The 12,819-nt window shown below is 54.2% G+C and overlaps 1 protein-coding gene across 1 annotated transcript; it reads left to right on the top strand.

Annotated features, from left to right (window-relative positions):
• The first annotated feature begins 454 nt into the window (after positions 1-454).
• On the top strand, positions 455-8,691 carry LOC148138499 (uncharacterized). The gene is made up of 2 exons (XM_087981588.1): positions 455-857; positions 5,971-8,691. Exon 2 carries the CDS (start codon positions 6,303-6,305, stop codon positions 7,866-7,868), a length of 1,566 nt encoding a protein of 521 aa, XP_087837714.1. The 5' UTR covers positions 455-857; positions 5,971-6,302; the 3' UTR covers positions 7,869-8,691.
• Positions 8,692-12,819: the final 4,128 nt, after the last annotated feature.

The following is a 12,819-nucleotide window of genomic DNA, read 5'->3' as shown; positions in this document are numbered from 1 at the left end:
GCGGCGCGGTGGCACAGTGGTTAGCACTGCTACCTCACAGCGCCAGAGACCCGGGTTCATTTCCCGCCTCAGGCGACTAAGTGTGTGCAGTTTTGTAGGGTGTAGTGTAATTTTTAAAGGGTTAGCTGCATTTTAGTCTTTTCGAAACTGTTGCCGGCCCTCCCCCATGTTTTTATGAATGAAACAATTGTAACAGCTTTCCTCGATAGTTGAGAGACCGCCCTTAACCACAGTTGTACAACATCATCCATATAAGGAAAGAACGGGGAGCTCGAACACTGATTGGCCAAGTGAGGAACAAAATAATCGCAGGCACCAGAACCCAAATAAGGAAAACAGTGGGGAACCCTAGCACTCATTAGTCAAGACAGCAGTAGGAGACCCAGCCCACATATACGTGTATATAATGTGTGGAGATTATTATGCATGTGTGTGTACCTACGGGAAACTGCACCCGACTTTGCAAAGTTGAATGAAAAAGTTTTGGACAGACTCCTCCGTGTCTTTGTTCCTGGGCAGGGAAATAAAAGTGCCGGAGATGGGGCCGGACAGCCGCATATCTCGCACAATTGGGGGCTCGTCCGGGTGAAATAATTATTGCCGGGGGGGGCAATCTCTTCGGCTCACGGATCAAGCCTGATCACAACAAAGACGCGTCTAGTATATATTTATACTTCTCACTGATCAGCTTGGTCCGTCGGCCGTCGGCCAAGAGAGGATGTGACCCGGCTCATTTAAAAATAATTTTGAATCCTGGAAAAAGGAACACACGGACGAGTGTTGGGACGACCGGTTAGTGACTATACACGGGGGTACACACATTTAAAAAGGCAAGACAACTCCGTGCACGGATCAAGGTAAGAGATTTTTTTTTTGTTCTTCCTTGTTGACCGCGTGGTTTTGACGGTCATCTGTGAAAACGCTTTGGGCATTTAAGACCAGGACCGAAGATAAACCACGGGAATTTGTGGTTTTGACGGTCATCTGTGAAAACGTTTTAGGCGTTTAAGACCAGGACCGAAGATAAACCACGGGAAATTGTGGTTTTGACGGTCATCTGTGAAAACGTTTTAGGCGTTTAAGACCAGGACCGAAGATAGACCATGGGAAATCAGACTTCTAGATTTACTAAGGAGAAGTCAGGGAAGACTGCAAATGTGAAAGAAATACCCCCCGATAGTCCATTAGGTCGGAAGTTAAGTCTATGGACGGACAGTAGTAGAACGAAGGACTTAAAGAAAGAGACCATGATAAAATATTGTTGTTTTATATGGACCAACGAACCTATCCGCGCCCCCTCGGTAGTTTGGCCCGAGTATGGGTCTGATGAAGACTGGGTGTGTCAAATCCTAAATGTATATGTTAACAGAAAACAACCGTTTGACCCAGAAGAGAGCAAATACGCCGCCGCCTGGTTGGCGGGCGATGGCGAGAGTCCCACGCGTCTCTATCCTCTGATTCCACAAACAGACCCGAGGAAGCCCCAGAAGTCTTGGGACATCCTCACCGACAGTTTGCCACCGTCCGCCCCGCCGCCGTATATACCACCCGCGCATGACCAGGCGTCCAGCGCGGACCACCCTCCTGCGACGTATAAATCCGATTCCCAGCAGGCTGCGACCAGTGAGGCAGGGACTGCTGGGGGGGAGGGGGGGGGGCACAGGAGGGGGCGCAGAACCCACCCCAGGCACTAGGAAATCAGTCCGACTCGAGATGCGGAAAGGTCGAGAAGAGGAATTGAGAGCTGGGAGTAGTGACAATATTGAACAGCTGAACCCCTTACGAGAGGTGCCGTTTGGGAACGAACGGACTGGGTTCGTGGTACAACCTTTAAATTCTGGGGATATCCGGCAACTCCGTAACGAACCACCCCGTCTACTGGACGACGCCATCAGTGTGGGAATACAACTGGACCAATTTTTGGGGCCCAGTATATACACATGGGCTGAACTGCAGGCCATGATGAGAATACTATTTAATTACGATGAAATTGTTATGAACCGGAATAGTGCAATGGCCATTTGGGATAGGGAGCATCAGGACGGCCCTCAGCGTGGAGAGCAGAAGTACCCCTTAGAGGACCCCCGGTGGGATCATAACGACGCGGGGGGACGGGCAAATATGACAGACCTCAGAAGCCTTATAATCAGGGGGATCCAAACCTGCGTGCCCAAACAGCGGAATTTAGCGAAAGCATTCGAAGTTGGACAGGAAAAGGATGAATCCCCGAGTGAGTTTTTAGACCGTTTGCGGGAGTCCATGCGGAAGTATTCAGGTTTGGACCCCGATGGGGAAATAGGCAAGGGCATGCTTAAGGTGCACTTTGTGACTAAGTCATGGCCTGACATTCAGAAGAAATTACAGAAAGTGGAGGATTGGGCTGAAAAAGATGTTGCAGACTTATTACGGGAAGCACAGAAGGTGTACGTTCAGAGGGATGTAATAAGGGAGAAGCAGAAGACAAAAATGGTGGTGGCAGCCGTACGGGAAGCTTGTAAGTCCACCGGCATGAGGGAGGGAGGTTATGGGTGGAAAGAGGAACGTCGAAGAAAAGTTGGAGAGGGAGAGAAGCGAGACGGGGCAGAAGTGAGAGAGGAGGATCTTATGGAATTCAGCGGCCTCCGATGGCCGGATGTTACCATTGCGGGAGACTGGGACACTTCAAAAGGGATTGTCCCGAGTTTAAAAGGGAAAGAAAGGGATGTATGAAATGGAGCGTGAACAAATGGATTAGGGAAGTCAGGCGAGGATCGGAACACGGGCCTACCAAGAATCCCTGGTAAATTTACGGGTGGGCCCATTTAGACAAGATGTTACCTTCTTAGTTGACACAGGCGCCGGCAGGTCCTCAATTCCCCTCCATCCTAGGGGGGTTGGCTTCCAAGCTAAAACATTAAACATTTCAGGAGTTAAGGGTGGCGTTTTTAGTGCGAAAATATTCGAACCACAACCCTTGCGGCTGGAGGAGGAGGAGCTCCAGGTGGAACTCCTTCACCTCCCCCATCTTCCCTATGGGTTGTTGGGACGGGATTTGATAGTCCGTTTCGGATTACGAATAGAAGTGAGAGAAGAGGATGAATTAGCCGTTACCATGTCATACCTTAGTGAGTCCCGATTGACAGAGATAGACCCTAGGGTTTGGGTCGCCAAAGGGAACGGGGGGGACTCGCAATTCGACCTGTGGAGGTAAAATTAAAGCCCCAGAGCCCCGACGTCAGAGTGCGCCAATACCCCATCTCTTGGGAAGGGAGGCAGGGCCTGAAGACAGTTATGGAAGACCTAATAAAAGATGGATTGGTAGAGCCTTGTATGTCACGATACAATTCCCCCATCCTGCCGGTCCGGAAGTCGGACGGGAGCTACCGAATGGTCCAAGACCTGAGGGAAGTAAATAAAATTGTCCAAGTACGGCACCCTGTGGTACCGAACCCATACACTATTCTGGGGCGAATACCCCCGGACCACGGCTGGTTTAGTGTTATAGACTTAAAGGATGCCTTCTGGGCGTGTCCCCTGGACAAGGACAGTAGGGATCTTTTTGCTTTTGAATGGGAGGATCCTGATACTGGCAGAAAACAGCAGTACAGGTGGACCGTGCTCCCCCAAGGATTCACTGAGTCCCCGACTCTGTTCGGGCAGATTCTGGAACAATTATTGGAGGGACTAACCTTGTCCCCGGCCCTTAAGCTTATACAATACGTGGACGACCTCCTTTTATTCGGACCTGCGGAGGAGGATGTCCTACTTGGGACTAATGCCCTGTTAAATTACCTAGCTGAGAAGGGGGTAAGAGTGAGTCAGAAGAAGCTCCAATATGTCGAGAAAGAGGTTAAGTACCTGGGACACTTGATAAGCCAGGGACAGAAACGAATAAGTCCGGAAAGAGTGCGGGCAATAATCGAACTAGGCCTCCCAACGACCAAGAGGGAGTTGCGGAAGTTCTTGGGACTCTTAGGCTATTGTCGGTTATCGATAGACGACTATGCCCCCCTTACTAAAGACTTGTACCTAAAACTCATTGAGGAGGCACCCAACAGAATAAAATGGGAGGAGGAGGAGAAAAAGTTAATTGGAATTCTAAAAGAAAAATTGATGACCACACCTGTTTTAAGCTTGCCGGATTTTAGTAAGACATTTCGTCTCTTTGTGAACTCCAGAAAGGGAACCGCTCTTGGAGTATTGACCCAATATTGGGGGGGAGAAAGGAAGCCCGTGGCTTTCCTGTCAAAAATTCTGGATCCAGTCTCCGAGGGTGGCCGGAGTGTGTCCAAGCAGTGGCAGCCACGGCAAAGCTGATAGAGGAACGTAGGAAGTTCACTTTCGGTGCCCCCTTGACAGTCACTACTCCCCACCAGGTTAGAACTATCCTGAATCAGAAGGCCGGGAGGTGGCTGACTGACTCGAGAATTCTGAAATATGAAGCCATATTGTTAGACCGAGAAGACCTCCGAATAGAAGTCGGGGGCTGCCAGAATGCGGCGGACTTTCTTTGGAAAGGGGAAGGGGAGGAGGAACTGGAACAGTGCTGTTCAGACATAATAGAGTACCAGAGTAAAGTGAGGGAAGATCTGAGGGATACCCCCTTACATGCAGGAAGGCGGAGGTACATTGACGGGTCCTCTCGAGTGATAGATGGGAAGAGACACAACGGTTATGCAGTCATTAGTGAGACTGGTTGGGAATTAGTGGAAAGTGGACGGCTACCGAATGCCTGGTCCGCACAAACGTGCGAATTGTCCGCCTTGCACCGGTCTCTGAGGAATTTAAAGGGAATAGCCGGGACAATCTACACTGACTCTAAGTATGCCTTTGGGGTAGTACACACCTTTGGGAAGATCTGGAAGAAAAGGGGAATGATAAATAGTAGAGGAAAGGAGTTGGTCCTCGAGGAACTAGTAGATATGATCTTGGAGGATTTGTTGCTTCCACAAGAGATTGCTGTAGTACATGTGAAAGGGCACCAGAAAGACGATAAAATAGAGACCCTGGGGAATCAATTGGCAGATGAACAGGCAAAATTGGCTGGGATGGGGAAGGAAGTAATAAACTGCCTGGTAAGGATTCCCCAGATATCCGAAATTACCGAAGTTCCCACGTTTACTGACAAAGAAGAAACTCTTCTTGCGTCTCTGGGGGGTACAAAGGATAGGGAAGGGAAGTGGACCTTACCCGATGGCCGCCAGCTACTAAATCGACCGTTGACGCGGGACATTATTGCCCGTCTACACCAAGGGGGTCACTGGAGCGCCCAGGCACTGTGTGATGCCTTCCTGCGCCGATATGCTCACCCTGGTCTGTACACGGTAGCCAAGCATGTCACAGGAGATTGCATAACATGTCGAAAGATTAACAAAAGGGGGCTGCGGCAGCATGCAAGACAAGGGGGTAGGAGTCCGGCCTATAGGCCGTTTGGGTTTGTCCAGGTAGATTACACTGAGCTCCCCCCATAGTCGCCTGAAGTATCTATTAGTAATAGTAGATCACCTGACAGGATGGGTGGAAGCTTTCCCCACTGGCACGGCAACGGCAACTCAGGTTAGCAAAATTCTACTCGAACAAATCATCCCACGATTTGGGCTACCCCGCGCTAATGACTCTGACCAGGGGAGCCACTTCACCTCGACCGTCCTCCAGAATGTAGTGCAAACAATGGGGATTGACTGGGATTTGCACACCCCCTGGCATCCCCCCTCCTCGGGCAAGGTCGAAAGAATGAACCAGACCATCAAAAAGCAGCTAACCAAACTCACTAGTGAAATCGGCCTGCCTTGGACCAAATGCCTACCCTTTGCCCTATTGCAAATTCGCACCCAGCCAAGGCGGGATTTGGGCGTCTCCCCTTTCGAAATACTGTTTGGCCTCCCGTTCCATGGGCCGAAGGGAGAACCTCCTGTATTCGAGTCTCGGGATATGTTTGTGCAAAAATATGTGGTGGCTCTGGGGTCTGCTCTATCTCGTTTACGCCAACAGGGACTTTTGGCACAGACGCCGCCCCTCGAGTTTGCGGTGAACACCGTCAAGCCGGATCAGTGGGTCCTGATTAAAAGCTGGAAGCAACGTACCCTCGAACCAACTTGGGACGGTCCCTTCCTGGTACGTTTGACGACCGAAACGGCTGTCCGTACGGCCGAAAAGGGCTGGACACATTACACTCGAGTCAAGGGACCAGTGCCACAACCGACGGAGGACGAACGAACCTCTCTGACAAAGGCATCTAAGGAACAGAGACCCTGAGAACAAATTAATCGGACATTGGCGAGTCTAAAGGAACTGTGCCCTCTGGCTACAGGTGTCGCGACAAAATGCGGTCAATCGTGTTGTTAACTTGCTATGCCATTATCCTTGGGCTGGGTCATAGTGTGCGTGTTACCCAATTTGGCCTCCGGAAAAAACAAGTAGAGGACCGTCAGTGGTTCTCCATCTCCGTGCTTGCCAACAAGCCACCAAAGACATTTAGCTTAGACCTATGTGGGTTGGTGCCCTGTGGGACTAAAAATGAACTGAATCAAACTAAGCGGAACCTAGAGAGAGAAAGGGGATTCCAGGGTCAGACGTTAGTATTACAATTGCATGGTAGGGAAGGCATACATAGGCCTCCAGCCCCCGGGGTCCAGGCTATGGTGTCAGTTGTCCGTGATCCCATCACCCCTGGACAGGGTTGTGGGCAGAATCAGTGCAATCCGCTCTATCTGACCATAAAAAACTTGGGAAACAACGGGGCGAGCCTTAATGGAACAATACTGGGTATTAGAGTTGGGGGCCAGGCAGGACAGGAGGGAGTGCAGCTGTGCTGCACGTATATCACGGTCATTGAAGCTGAGTCTGGGGGCTCATCCGCCACCGATGAGCAGGAAAAGATTAGAATAATTGAGGTGACGGATTTGGAAAAGACCTTTGAAATAGATACGGGATACGGGGAGGCGAATGCCTGGATGGAATGGGTCAAATATACTGTGAGGAGCATGACAAAGAGTGATTGCTACGCATGCACGAGTGCCCGCCCTAACCCTCAGGTGGTCCCATTCCCGCTGGGATGGGAGAAACACCCACGAGCCTTGGACTGCATGATAAGGCTGTACCAGGACCGAGAGGCCTGGAACGACTCCACTTGTCGACCCTTGAGTTTGAAGTTTCCCCCCGTCAGGTCTGAGGGGGCGCCCCGCCCGCCATCATTCTCAGGGGTAACGGGTACGCACCAGGCCTGCGTCTCTCGGACGGGACTACAGTGGGACAACGATGTGGGGACATTTGACAAGTGCAGCGGATCAATTCGGCTGGTCAATGAAACTACCGGGGGCGGGAATTACTCCCACATTCATGTGCCTAGGGCAGACCTCTGGTGGTACTGTGGTGGGAGGGTTCTGCGACCGACCCTGTCCCGAAAATGGACGGGCACTTGTGCAATCGTTCAATTGGCCATCCCATTCACCCTGGCATTCGAAAAACAAGAGCAACCCCGTTCCAGTGGAAGAACTGAGAGAGCTTTGGAGACCTCTTTCGATGATGACATATATTTAGATGCCATAGGGGTCCCCAGGGGTGTTCCTGACGAATACAAGGCTAGGAACCAAATAGCGGCGGGTTTTGAGTCGTCAATGTTCTGGTGGGTGACTATCAATAAGAACGTGGATTGGATTAATTATATTTACTACAATCAGCAGAGTTTCATTAATTATACCCGGGATGCAGTGAAAGGAATAGCAGAACAACTGGACGCCACTAGTAGGATGGCGCGGGAAAATAGGTTGGCCTTAGACATGATGTTGGCAGAGAAGGGGGGTGTTTGTGTCATGATAGGCACTCAGTGCTGCACTTTCATCCCCAACAACACAGCCGCTGATGGGTCCATCACCCGCGCCCTGGATTGACTCACCACATTGGCGGACGAACTGGCCGAAAACTCGGGCATCGACTCTGGCCTCACGGACTGGTTGGAAGCCTGGTTCGGTAAATGGACGGGGGTAGTCGTTCCCTTTCTTGTCTCATGTATAGTGGTGGCAGGGGTACTCACTGCCCTTGGGTGTTGTGTTATTCCCTGCGTCCGGGGATTAACTCAACGACTGATCGAAACCGCCCTTACTAAGAGGGATGTTCCCTATGGGCAGGTTGAACGAATGAATCTCGAGATGGAACAAAGTGAATCCCTCTTGGGCAGGGGTAGTATTAGAGACGGGCAGTTTGATGAACAAGCTCGGGAGTTATTAAACGCCCTGGAGAAGAAACTTATGGTTTAAAAATTACAGGCCGTAAGAAAAGACACGGGGGATTTGTAGGGGGTAGTGTAATTTTTAAACGGTTAGCTGCATTTTAGTCTTTTCTACCTTATAGTAAACACAAGCAGACACTCGAAACTGTTGCCGGACCTCCCCCATGTTTTTATGAATGAAACAATTGTAACAGCTTTCCTCGATAGCTGAGAGACCGCCCTAAACCACAGTTGTACAACATCATCCATATAAGGAAAGAACGGGGAGCTCGAACACTGATTGGCCAAGTGAGTAACAAAATAATCGCAGGCACCAGAACCCAAATAAGGAAAACAATGGGGAACCCTAGCACTCATAGGTCAAGACAGCAGTAGGAGACCCAGCCCACATTTACGTGTATATAATGCGTGGAGATTACTATGCTTGTGTGTGTACCCACGGGGAACTGCACCCGACTTTGCAAAGTTGAATGAAAAAGTTTTGGACAGACTCCTCCGTGTCTTTGTTCCTGGGAATGGAAATAAAAGTGCCGGAGATGGGGCCGGACAGACGCATATCTCGCTTACTGTTGGGTGTCAGGCAGGGCGTGGTGTTTGTTCAGAGAGGGCGGTCAGGCTGAGGTCGTTGTGTGAATGACAGTGAGGGTCAGGCTGGGAGTATTGTGTGGACGGCGGTGAGGGACAGGCTGGTGACGGAGTTGGACGGCAGTGAGGGATAGGCTGGTGGCGGTGTGTGGATGGCAATGAGGGTTAGGCTGGGGGCGGTGTGTAGACGGCGGTGAGGATAAGGCTAGGGGCGATGTGTGGGCGGCGGTGAGGATCAGGCTTGTGGAAGCGTTGGACGGCGGTGGGGGTCAGGCTGGCGGACAGCGGTGGGGTCAGGCTTAGGGTGGTTGGTGGATGGTGGTGAGGGTCGGGCTGGGGGCGGTGTGTAGATGGCAGTGAGGGTCAGGCTGGGGTTGGTGTGTAGATGGCGGTGAGGGTCAGGCTGGGGGCGGTGTGTGGACGGCGGTGAGGGTCAGACTCAGGACAGTGTTGATCAGTGGTGATGGTCAGGTTGGTGGCGGAGTGTGCACGGCGGTGAGGGTCAGGCTGGGGCGTAGCTGGCTGGCGGTGAGAGTCAGGCTGTGGACAGTGTGTGGACGGCAGTGAGGGTCAGGCTGGGGGTGGTGTGTGAACGTCTGTGAGGATAAGGCTAGGTTCGGTGTGTGGGCGGCAGTGAGCGTCAGGTTAGAGCAGTATTGGACAGCAGTGAGGGTCAGGCTTGTGGCAGTGTTGGACAGTGGTGGGGGTCAGGCCGGGGGCGGTTGTTTGACAGTGGTGAGGGTCAGGCTGGGGGCGGTTGTTGGACGGCGGTGAGGGTAAGGCTGGGGTAGTGTGGGACGGCGGTGAGAATCAGGTTGGGGACGGTTTGTGGATGGCAGTGAGGGACAGGCTGGTGGCGGCGTGTGGACAGCGGTGAGTGTCAGGCTGGGGCGGTCAGGGACGGCGGTGAGGTTCAGGTTGGGAACGGTTTGTGGACGGTAGTGAGGGTCAGGCTGAGGGCAGCATGTGGCCGACTGTGAGGGACAGGCTTGGGAGGGTGTGTTCGACCTCGATGAGGATCAGGCTGGGGAGTGTGTGGCTGGTGGTGAGGGTCAGGAGTGGTCATTGTTGGACGGCAGTGAGGGTCAGGTTGGAGATGGTGTGTGGGTGGCGGTGAGGGTCAAGCTGGGGGCGGTGTAAGGGCGGTGGTGAGGGTCAGGCACGGGGTTTTGTGTGTGGACAGCAGTGAGGATAAGACTAGGGGCGGTGTGTGGGCGGCGGTGAGGTTCAGGCTTGTGGCGGTGTTGGACGGTGGTGAGGGTCAAACTGGGGGCGGTTGGTGGACAGCGGTGGGGTCAGGTGGGGGATGTTTGGTGGACGGTGGTGTGGGTCAGGTTGGGAACGGTTTTTGATCGGCAGTGAGGGTCAGGCTGGGGGCAGCGTGTGGGACAGGCTTGGGATGGTGTTGGACGGTGGTGAGGGTGAGGCTGGGGGTGGTATGCCGATGGCAGTAGGGACAGGCTGGGGACTGTGTGTGGATGGAGGTGAGGGTCAGGCTGGGGGTGGAGTGTGAACGGCTGTGAGGATAAGGCTAGGGCCGGTGTTTGGGCGGCAGTGAGGGTCAGGCTGGGGCATTATTGGACAGCAGTGAGGGTCAGGCTGGGGCATTATTGGACAGTGGTGAGGTTCAGGCTGGGGCATTATTGAACGGTGGTGAGGTTCAGGCTGGGGCATTATTGGACGGCAGTGTGGGTCAGGCTGGGGCGTTATTGGACGGCAGTGAGGATCAAGCGGTGGGTGGTTGGTTGACGGCGGAGAGGGACAGTCTGGAGACGGTGTGTGGGCAGTAGTGAGGGTCAGCTTTGGGGTGGTGTGCGGACGGCAGTAAGGGTCAGGCTGGTGCCGGTGTGTGGACGGTAGTGAGGGTCATTCTATGGGCGGTGTATGGGTGGTGGTGAGGGTCAGGTTGGGGTGGTGTGTGGACGGTGGAGAGTGTCAGGCTGGGGGCAGTGTGTAGATGGCGGTGAGGGTCAGTCTGGGTGCGGTGTGTGGATGGCGGGGGGGTTCAGGCTGGGGGCGATGTGTGGGTGGCGGTGAGGGTCAGGCTATGGGCGGCGTGTGGATGGTGGTGAGGGAGAGGCTGCTGACGGTGTTGGACGGCGGTGAGGGACAGGCTGGTGGCGGTGTGTTGACGCTAGTGAGGGTCAGGCTGGGGCGGTGCTGGACGGCTGTGAGATTCAGCCTGGGGACGGTGTGTTGACAGCAGTGAGGGTCAGGCTGGGGGTGGTGTGCGGAAGGCATTGAGGGACAGGCAGGGTGCAGTGTGTGGGCGGCAGTGAGGGTTAGGCTGGGTGCAGTGTGTGGATGGCAGTAACGGTCAGGCAGGGTACGGTGTGTGGACAGCGGTGAGCTTCAGGCTTCGGTCAGTGTTGGACGACATTGAGCATCGGGCTCGGGGCGGTGTGTGAGCGGTGATGAGTGTCTGGCCTGGGGCGTTGAGTGTTCTTGGTGAGGGTCATGCTGTGGGTGGTGCGTGGACGGCAGTGCGGATAAAGCTAGAAGCGTTGTGTGGGCGGTGGTGCGGGTCAGGCTTGTGGCAGTGTTGGATGGTGGTGGTGTCAGGCTGGGGACGGTTGGTGGACAGTGGTGAGGGTCAGACTGGGGTCACTGTGTACACGGCAGTGAAGGTCAGGCTGGGGGTGGTGTGTAAACGGCGTTGAATGTCAGGCTGGGAACAGTGTCTGGACGGTGGTGAGCTTCACGCTGGGGCTGTTGTGTGGACTGCGGTGAGGGTCAGGCTGGGGGTGGTGTTGGGTGGCGGTGGGTATCAGGCTGGGTGCGGTGTGTGGACGGCGGTGGGGTTCAGGCTGGGGGTGGTGTGTGGGCGGCAGTGAATTTCAGGCTGGGGGCGATGTTGAGTAGTTTAGATTAGATTACTTAGATTACTTACAGTGTGGAAACAGGCCCTTCGGCCCAACAAGTCCACACCGACCCGCCGAAGCGCAACCCACCCAATACCCCTAGATTTACCCCTTATCTAACACTACGGAGAATTTAGCATGGCCAATTCACCTGACCTGCACATCTTTGGACTGTGGGAGGAAACCGGAGCACCCGGAGGAAACCCACGCAGACACGGGGAGAATGTGCAAACTCCACACAGTCGGTCGCCTGAGACGGGAATTGAACCCGGGTCTCTGGCGCTGCGAGGCAGCAGTGCTAACCACTGTGCCACCGTGCCGCCCGTATTGTTGAATGTCAGGCAGGTGGTGGTGAGTTATTGGAGGGGACCGTCAGGCTGTGGTCGATGCGTGAATGACGGTGGGGGGTCAGGCTTGTGACGGTGTGTGGGTGGCGTTGAGGGTCAGGCTGGGGGTGGTGAGTGGACAGTGGTGAGGGACAGGATGGTGATGGTGTTGGATGGTAGTGAGGGTCAGGCTGGTGGCCGTGTGTTGACGGCAGTGAGGGTCAGGCTCGGGCAGTATGCAGATGACTGTGAGGGACAGGCTGGGGGCAGCGTGTGGACAGCAGTCAGGGTCAGGCAGGGTGCGGTGTGTGGAGGGCAGTGAGGGTCAGACTCGGGGCAGCGTGTGGAAGGCAGTGAGGGTCAGGCTGGGGGCGGTGTTTCGGCGGCGGTGAGGGACAGGCTGGGGGCGGCGTATGGGCGGTGGTGAGGGTCTGGCTGGGGTTAGTGTTGGACGGCAGTGAGCGTCAGGCTGGGGGCGGCGTGTGGGCGGTGGTGAAGGTCTGGCTCGGGGCGTTGTGTATTCTCAGTGAGGATCATGCTGTGGATAGTGTGTGGGGCCACAGCATGAGGATAATGCTAGGGGCGGTGTGTGGGCGGCCGTGTGGGTCAGGCTTGTGGCAGTGTTGGACAACGGTGGTGTCAGGCAGGGGGCGGTTGGTGGACAGTGGTGAGGGGCAGACTGGGGTCGGCGTATACACGGCAGTGAAGGTGAGGCTGGGTGTGTAGATGGCGTTGAGGGTCAGACTGGGGGCGGTGTGTGAACGGCATTGATTGTCCGGTGGTGAGTGTCAGGCTCGGGATGGTGTGTGGACGGTGGAGAATGCTAGGCTGGAGGCGGTGT

This window comes from Chiloscyllium plagiosum, unplaced genomic scaffold, assembly GCF_037043375.1.
Source record: "Chiloscyllium plagiosum isolate Xiang-an unplaced genomic scaffold, Cpla_swu_hap1 HiC_scaffold_40, whole genome shotgun sequence".
Classification (NCBI taxonomy): Eukaryota; Metazoa; Chordata; class Chondrichthyes; order Orectolobiformes; family Hemiscylliidae; genus Chiloscyllium; species Chiloscyllium plagiosum.
Note: the sequence above shows the minus strand (reverse complement) of the source record. Positions and strands in the feature narration are given on the sequence as shown.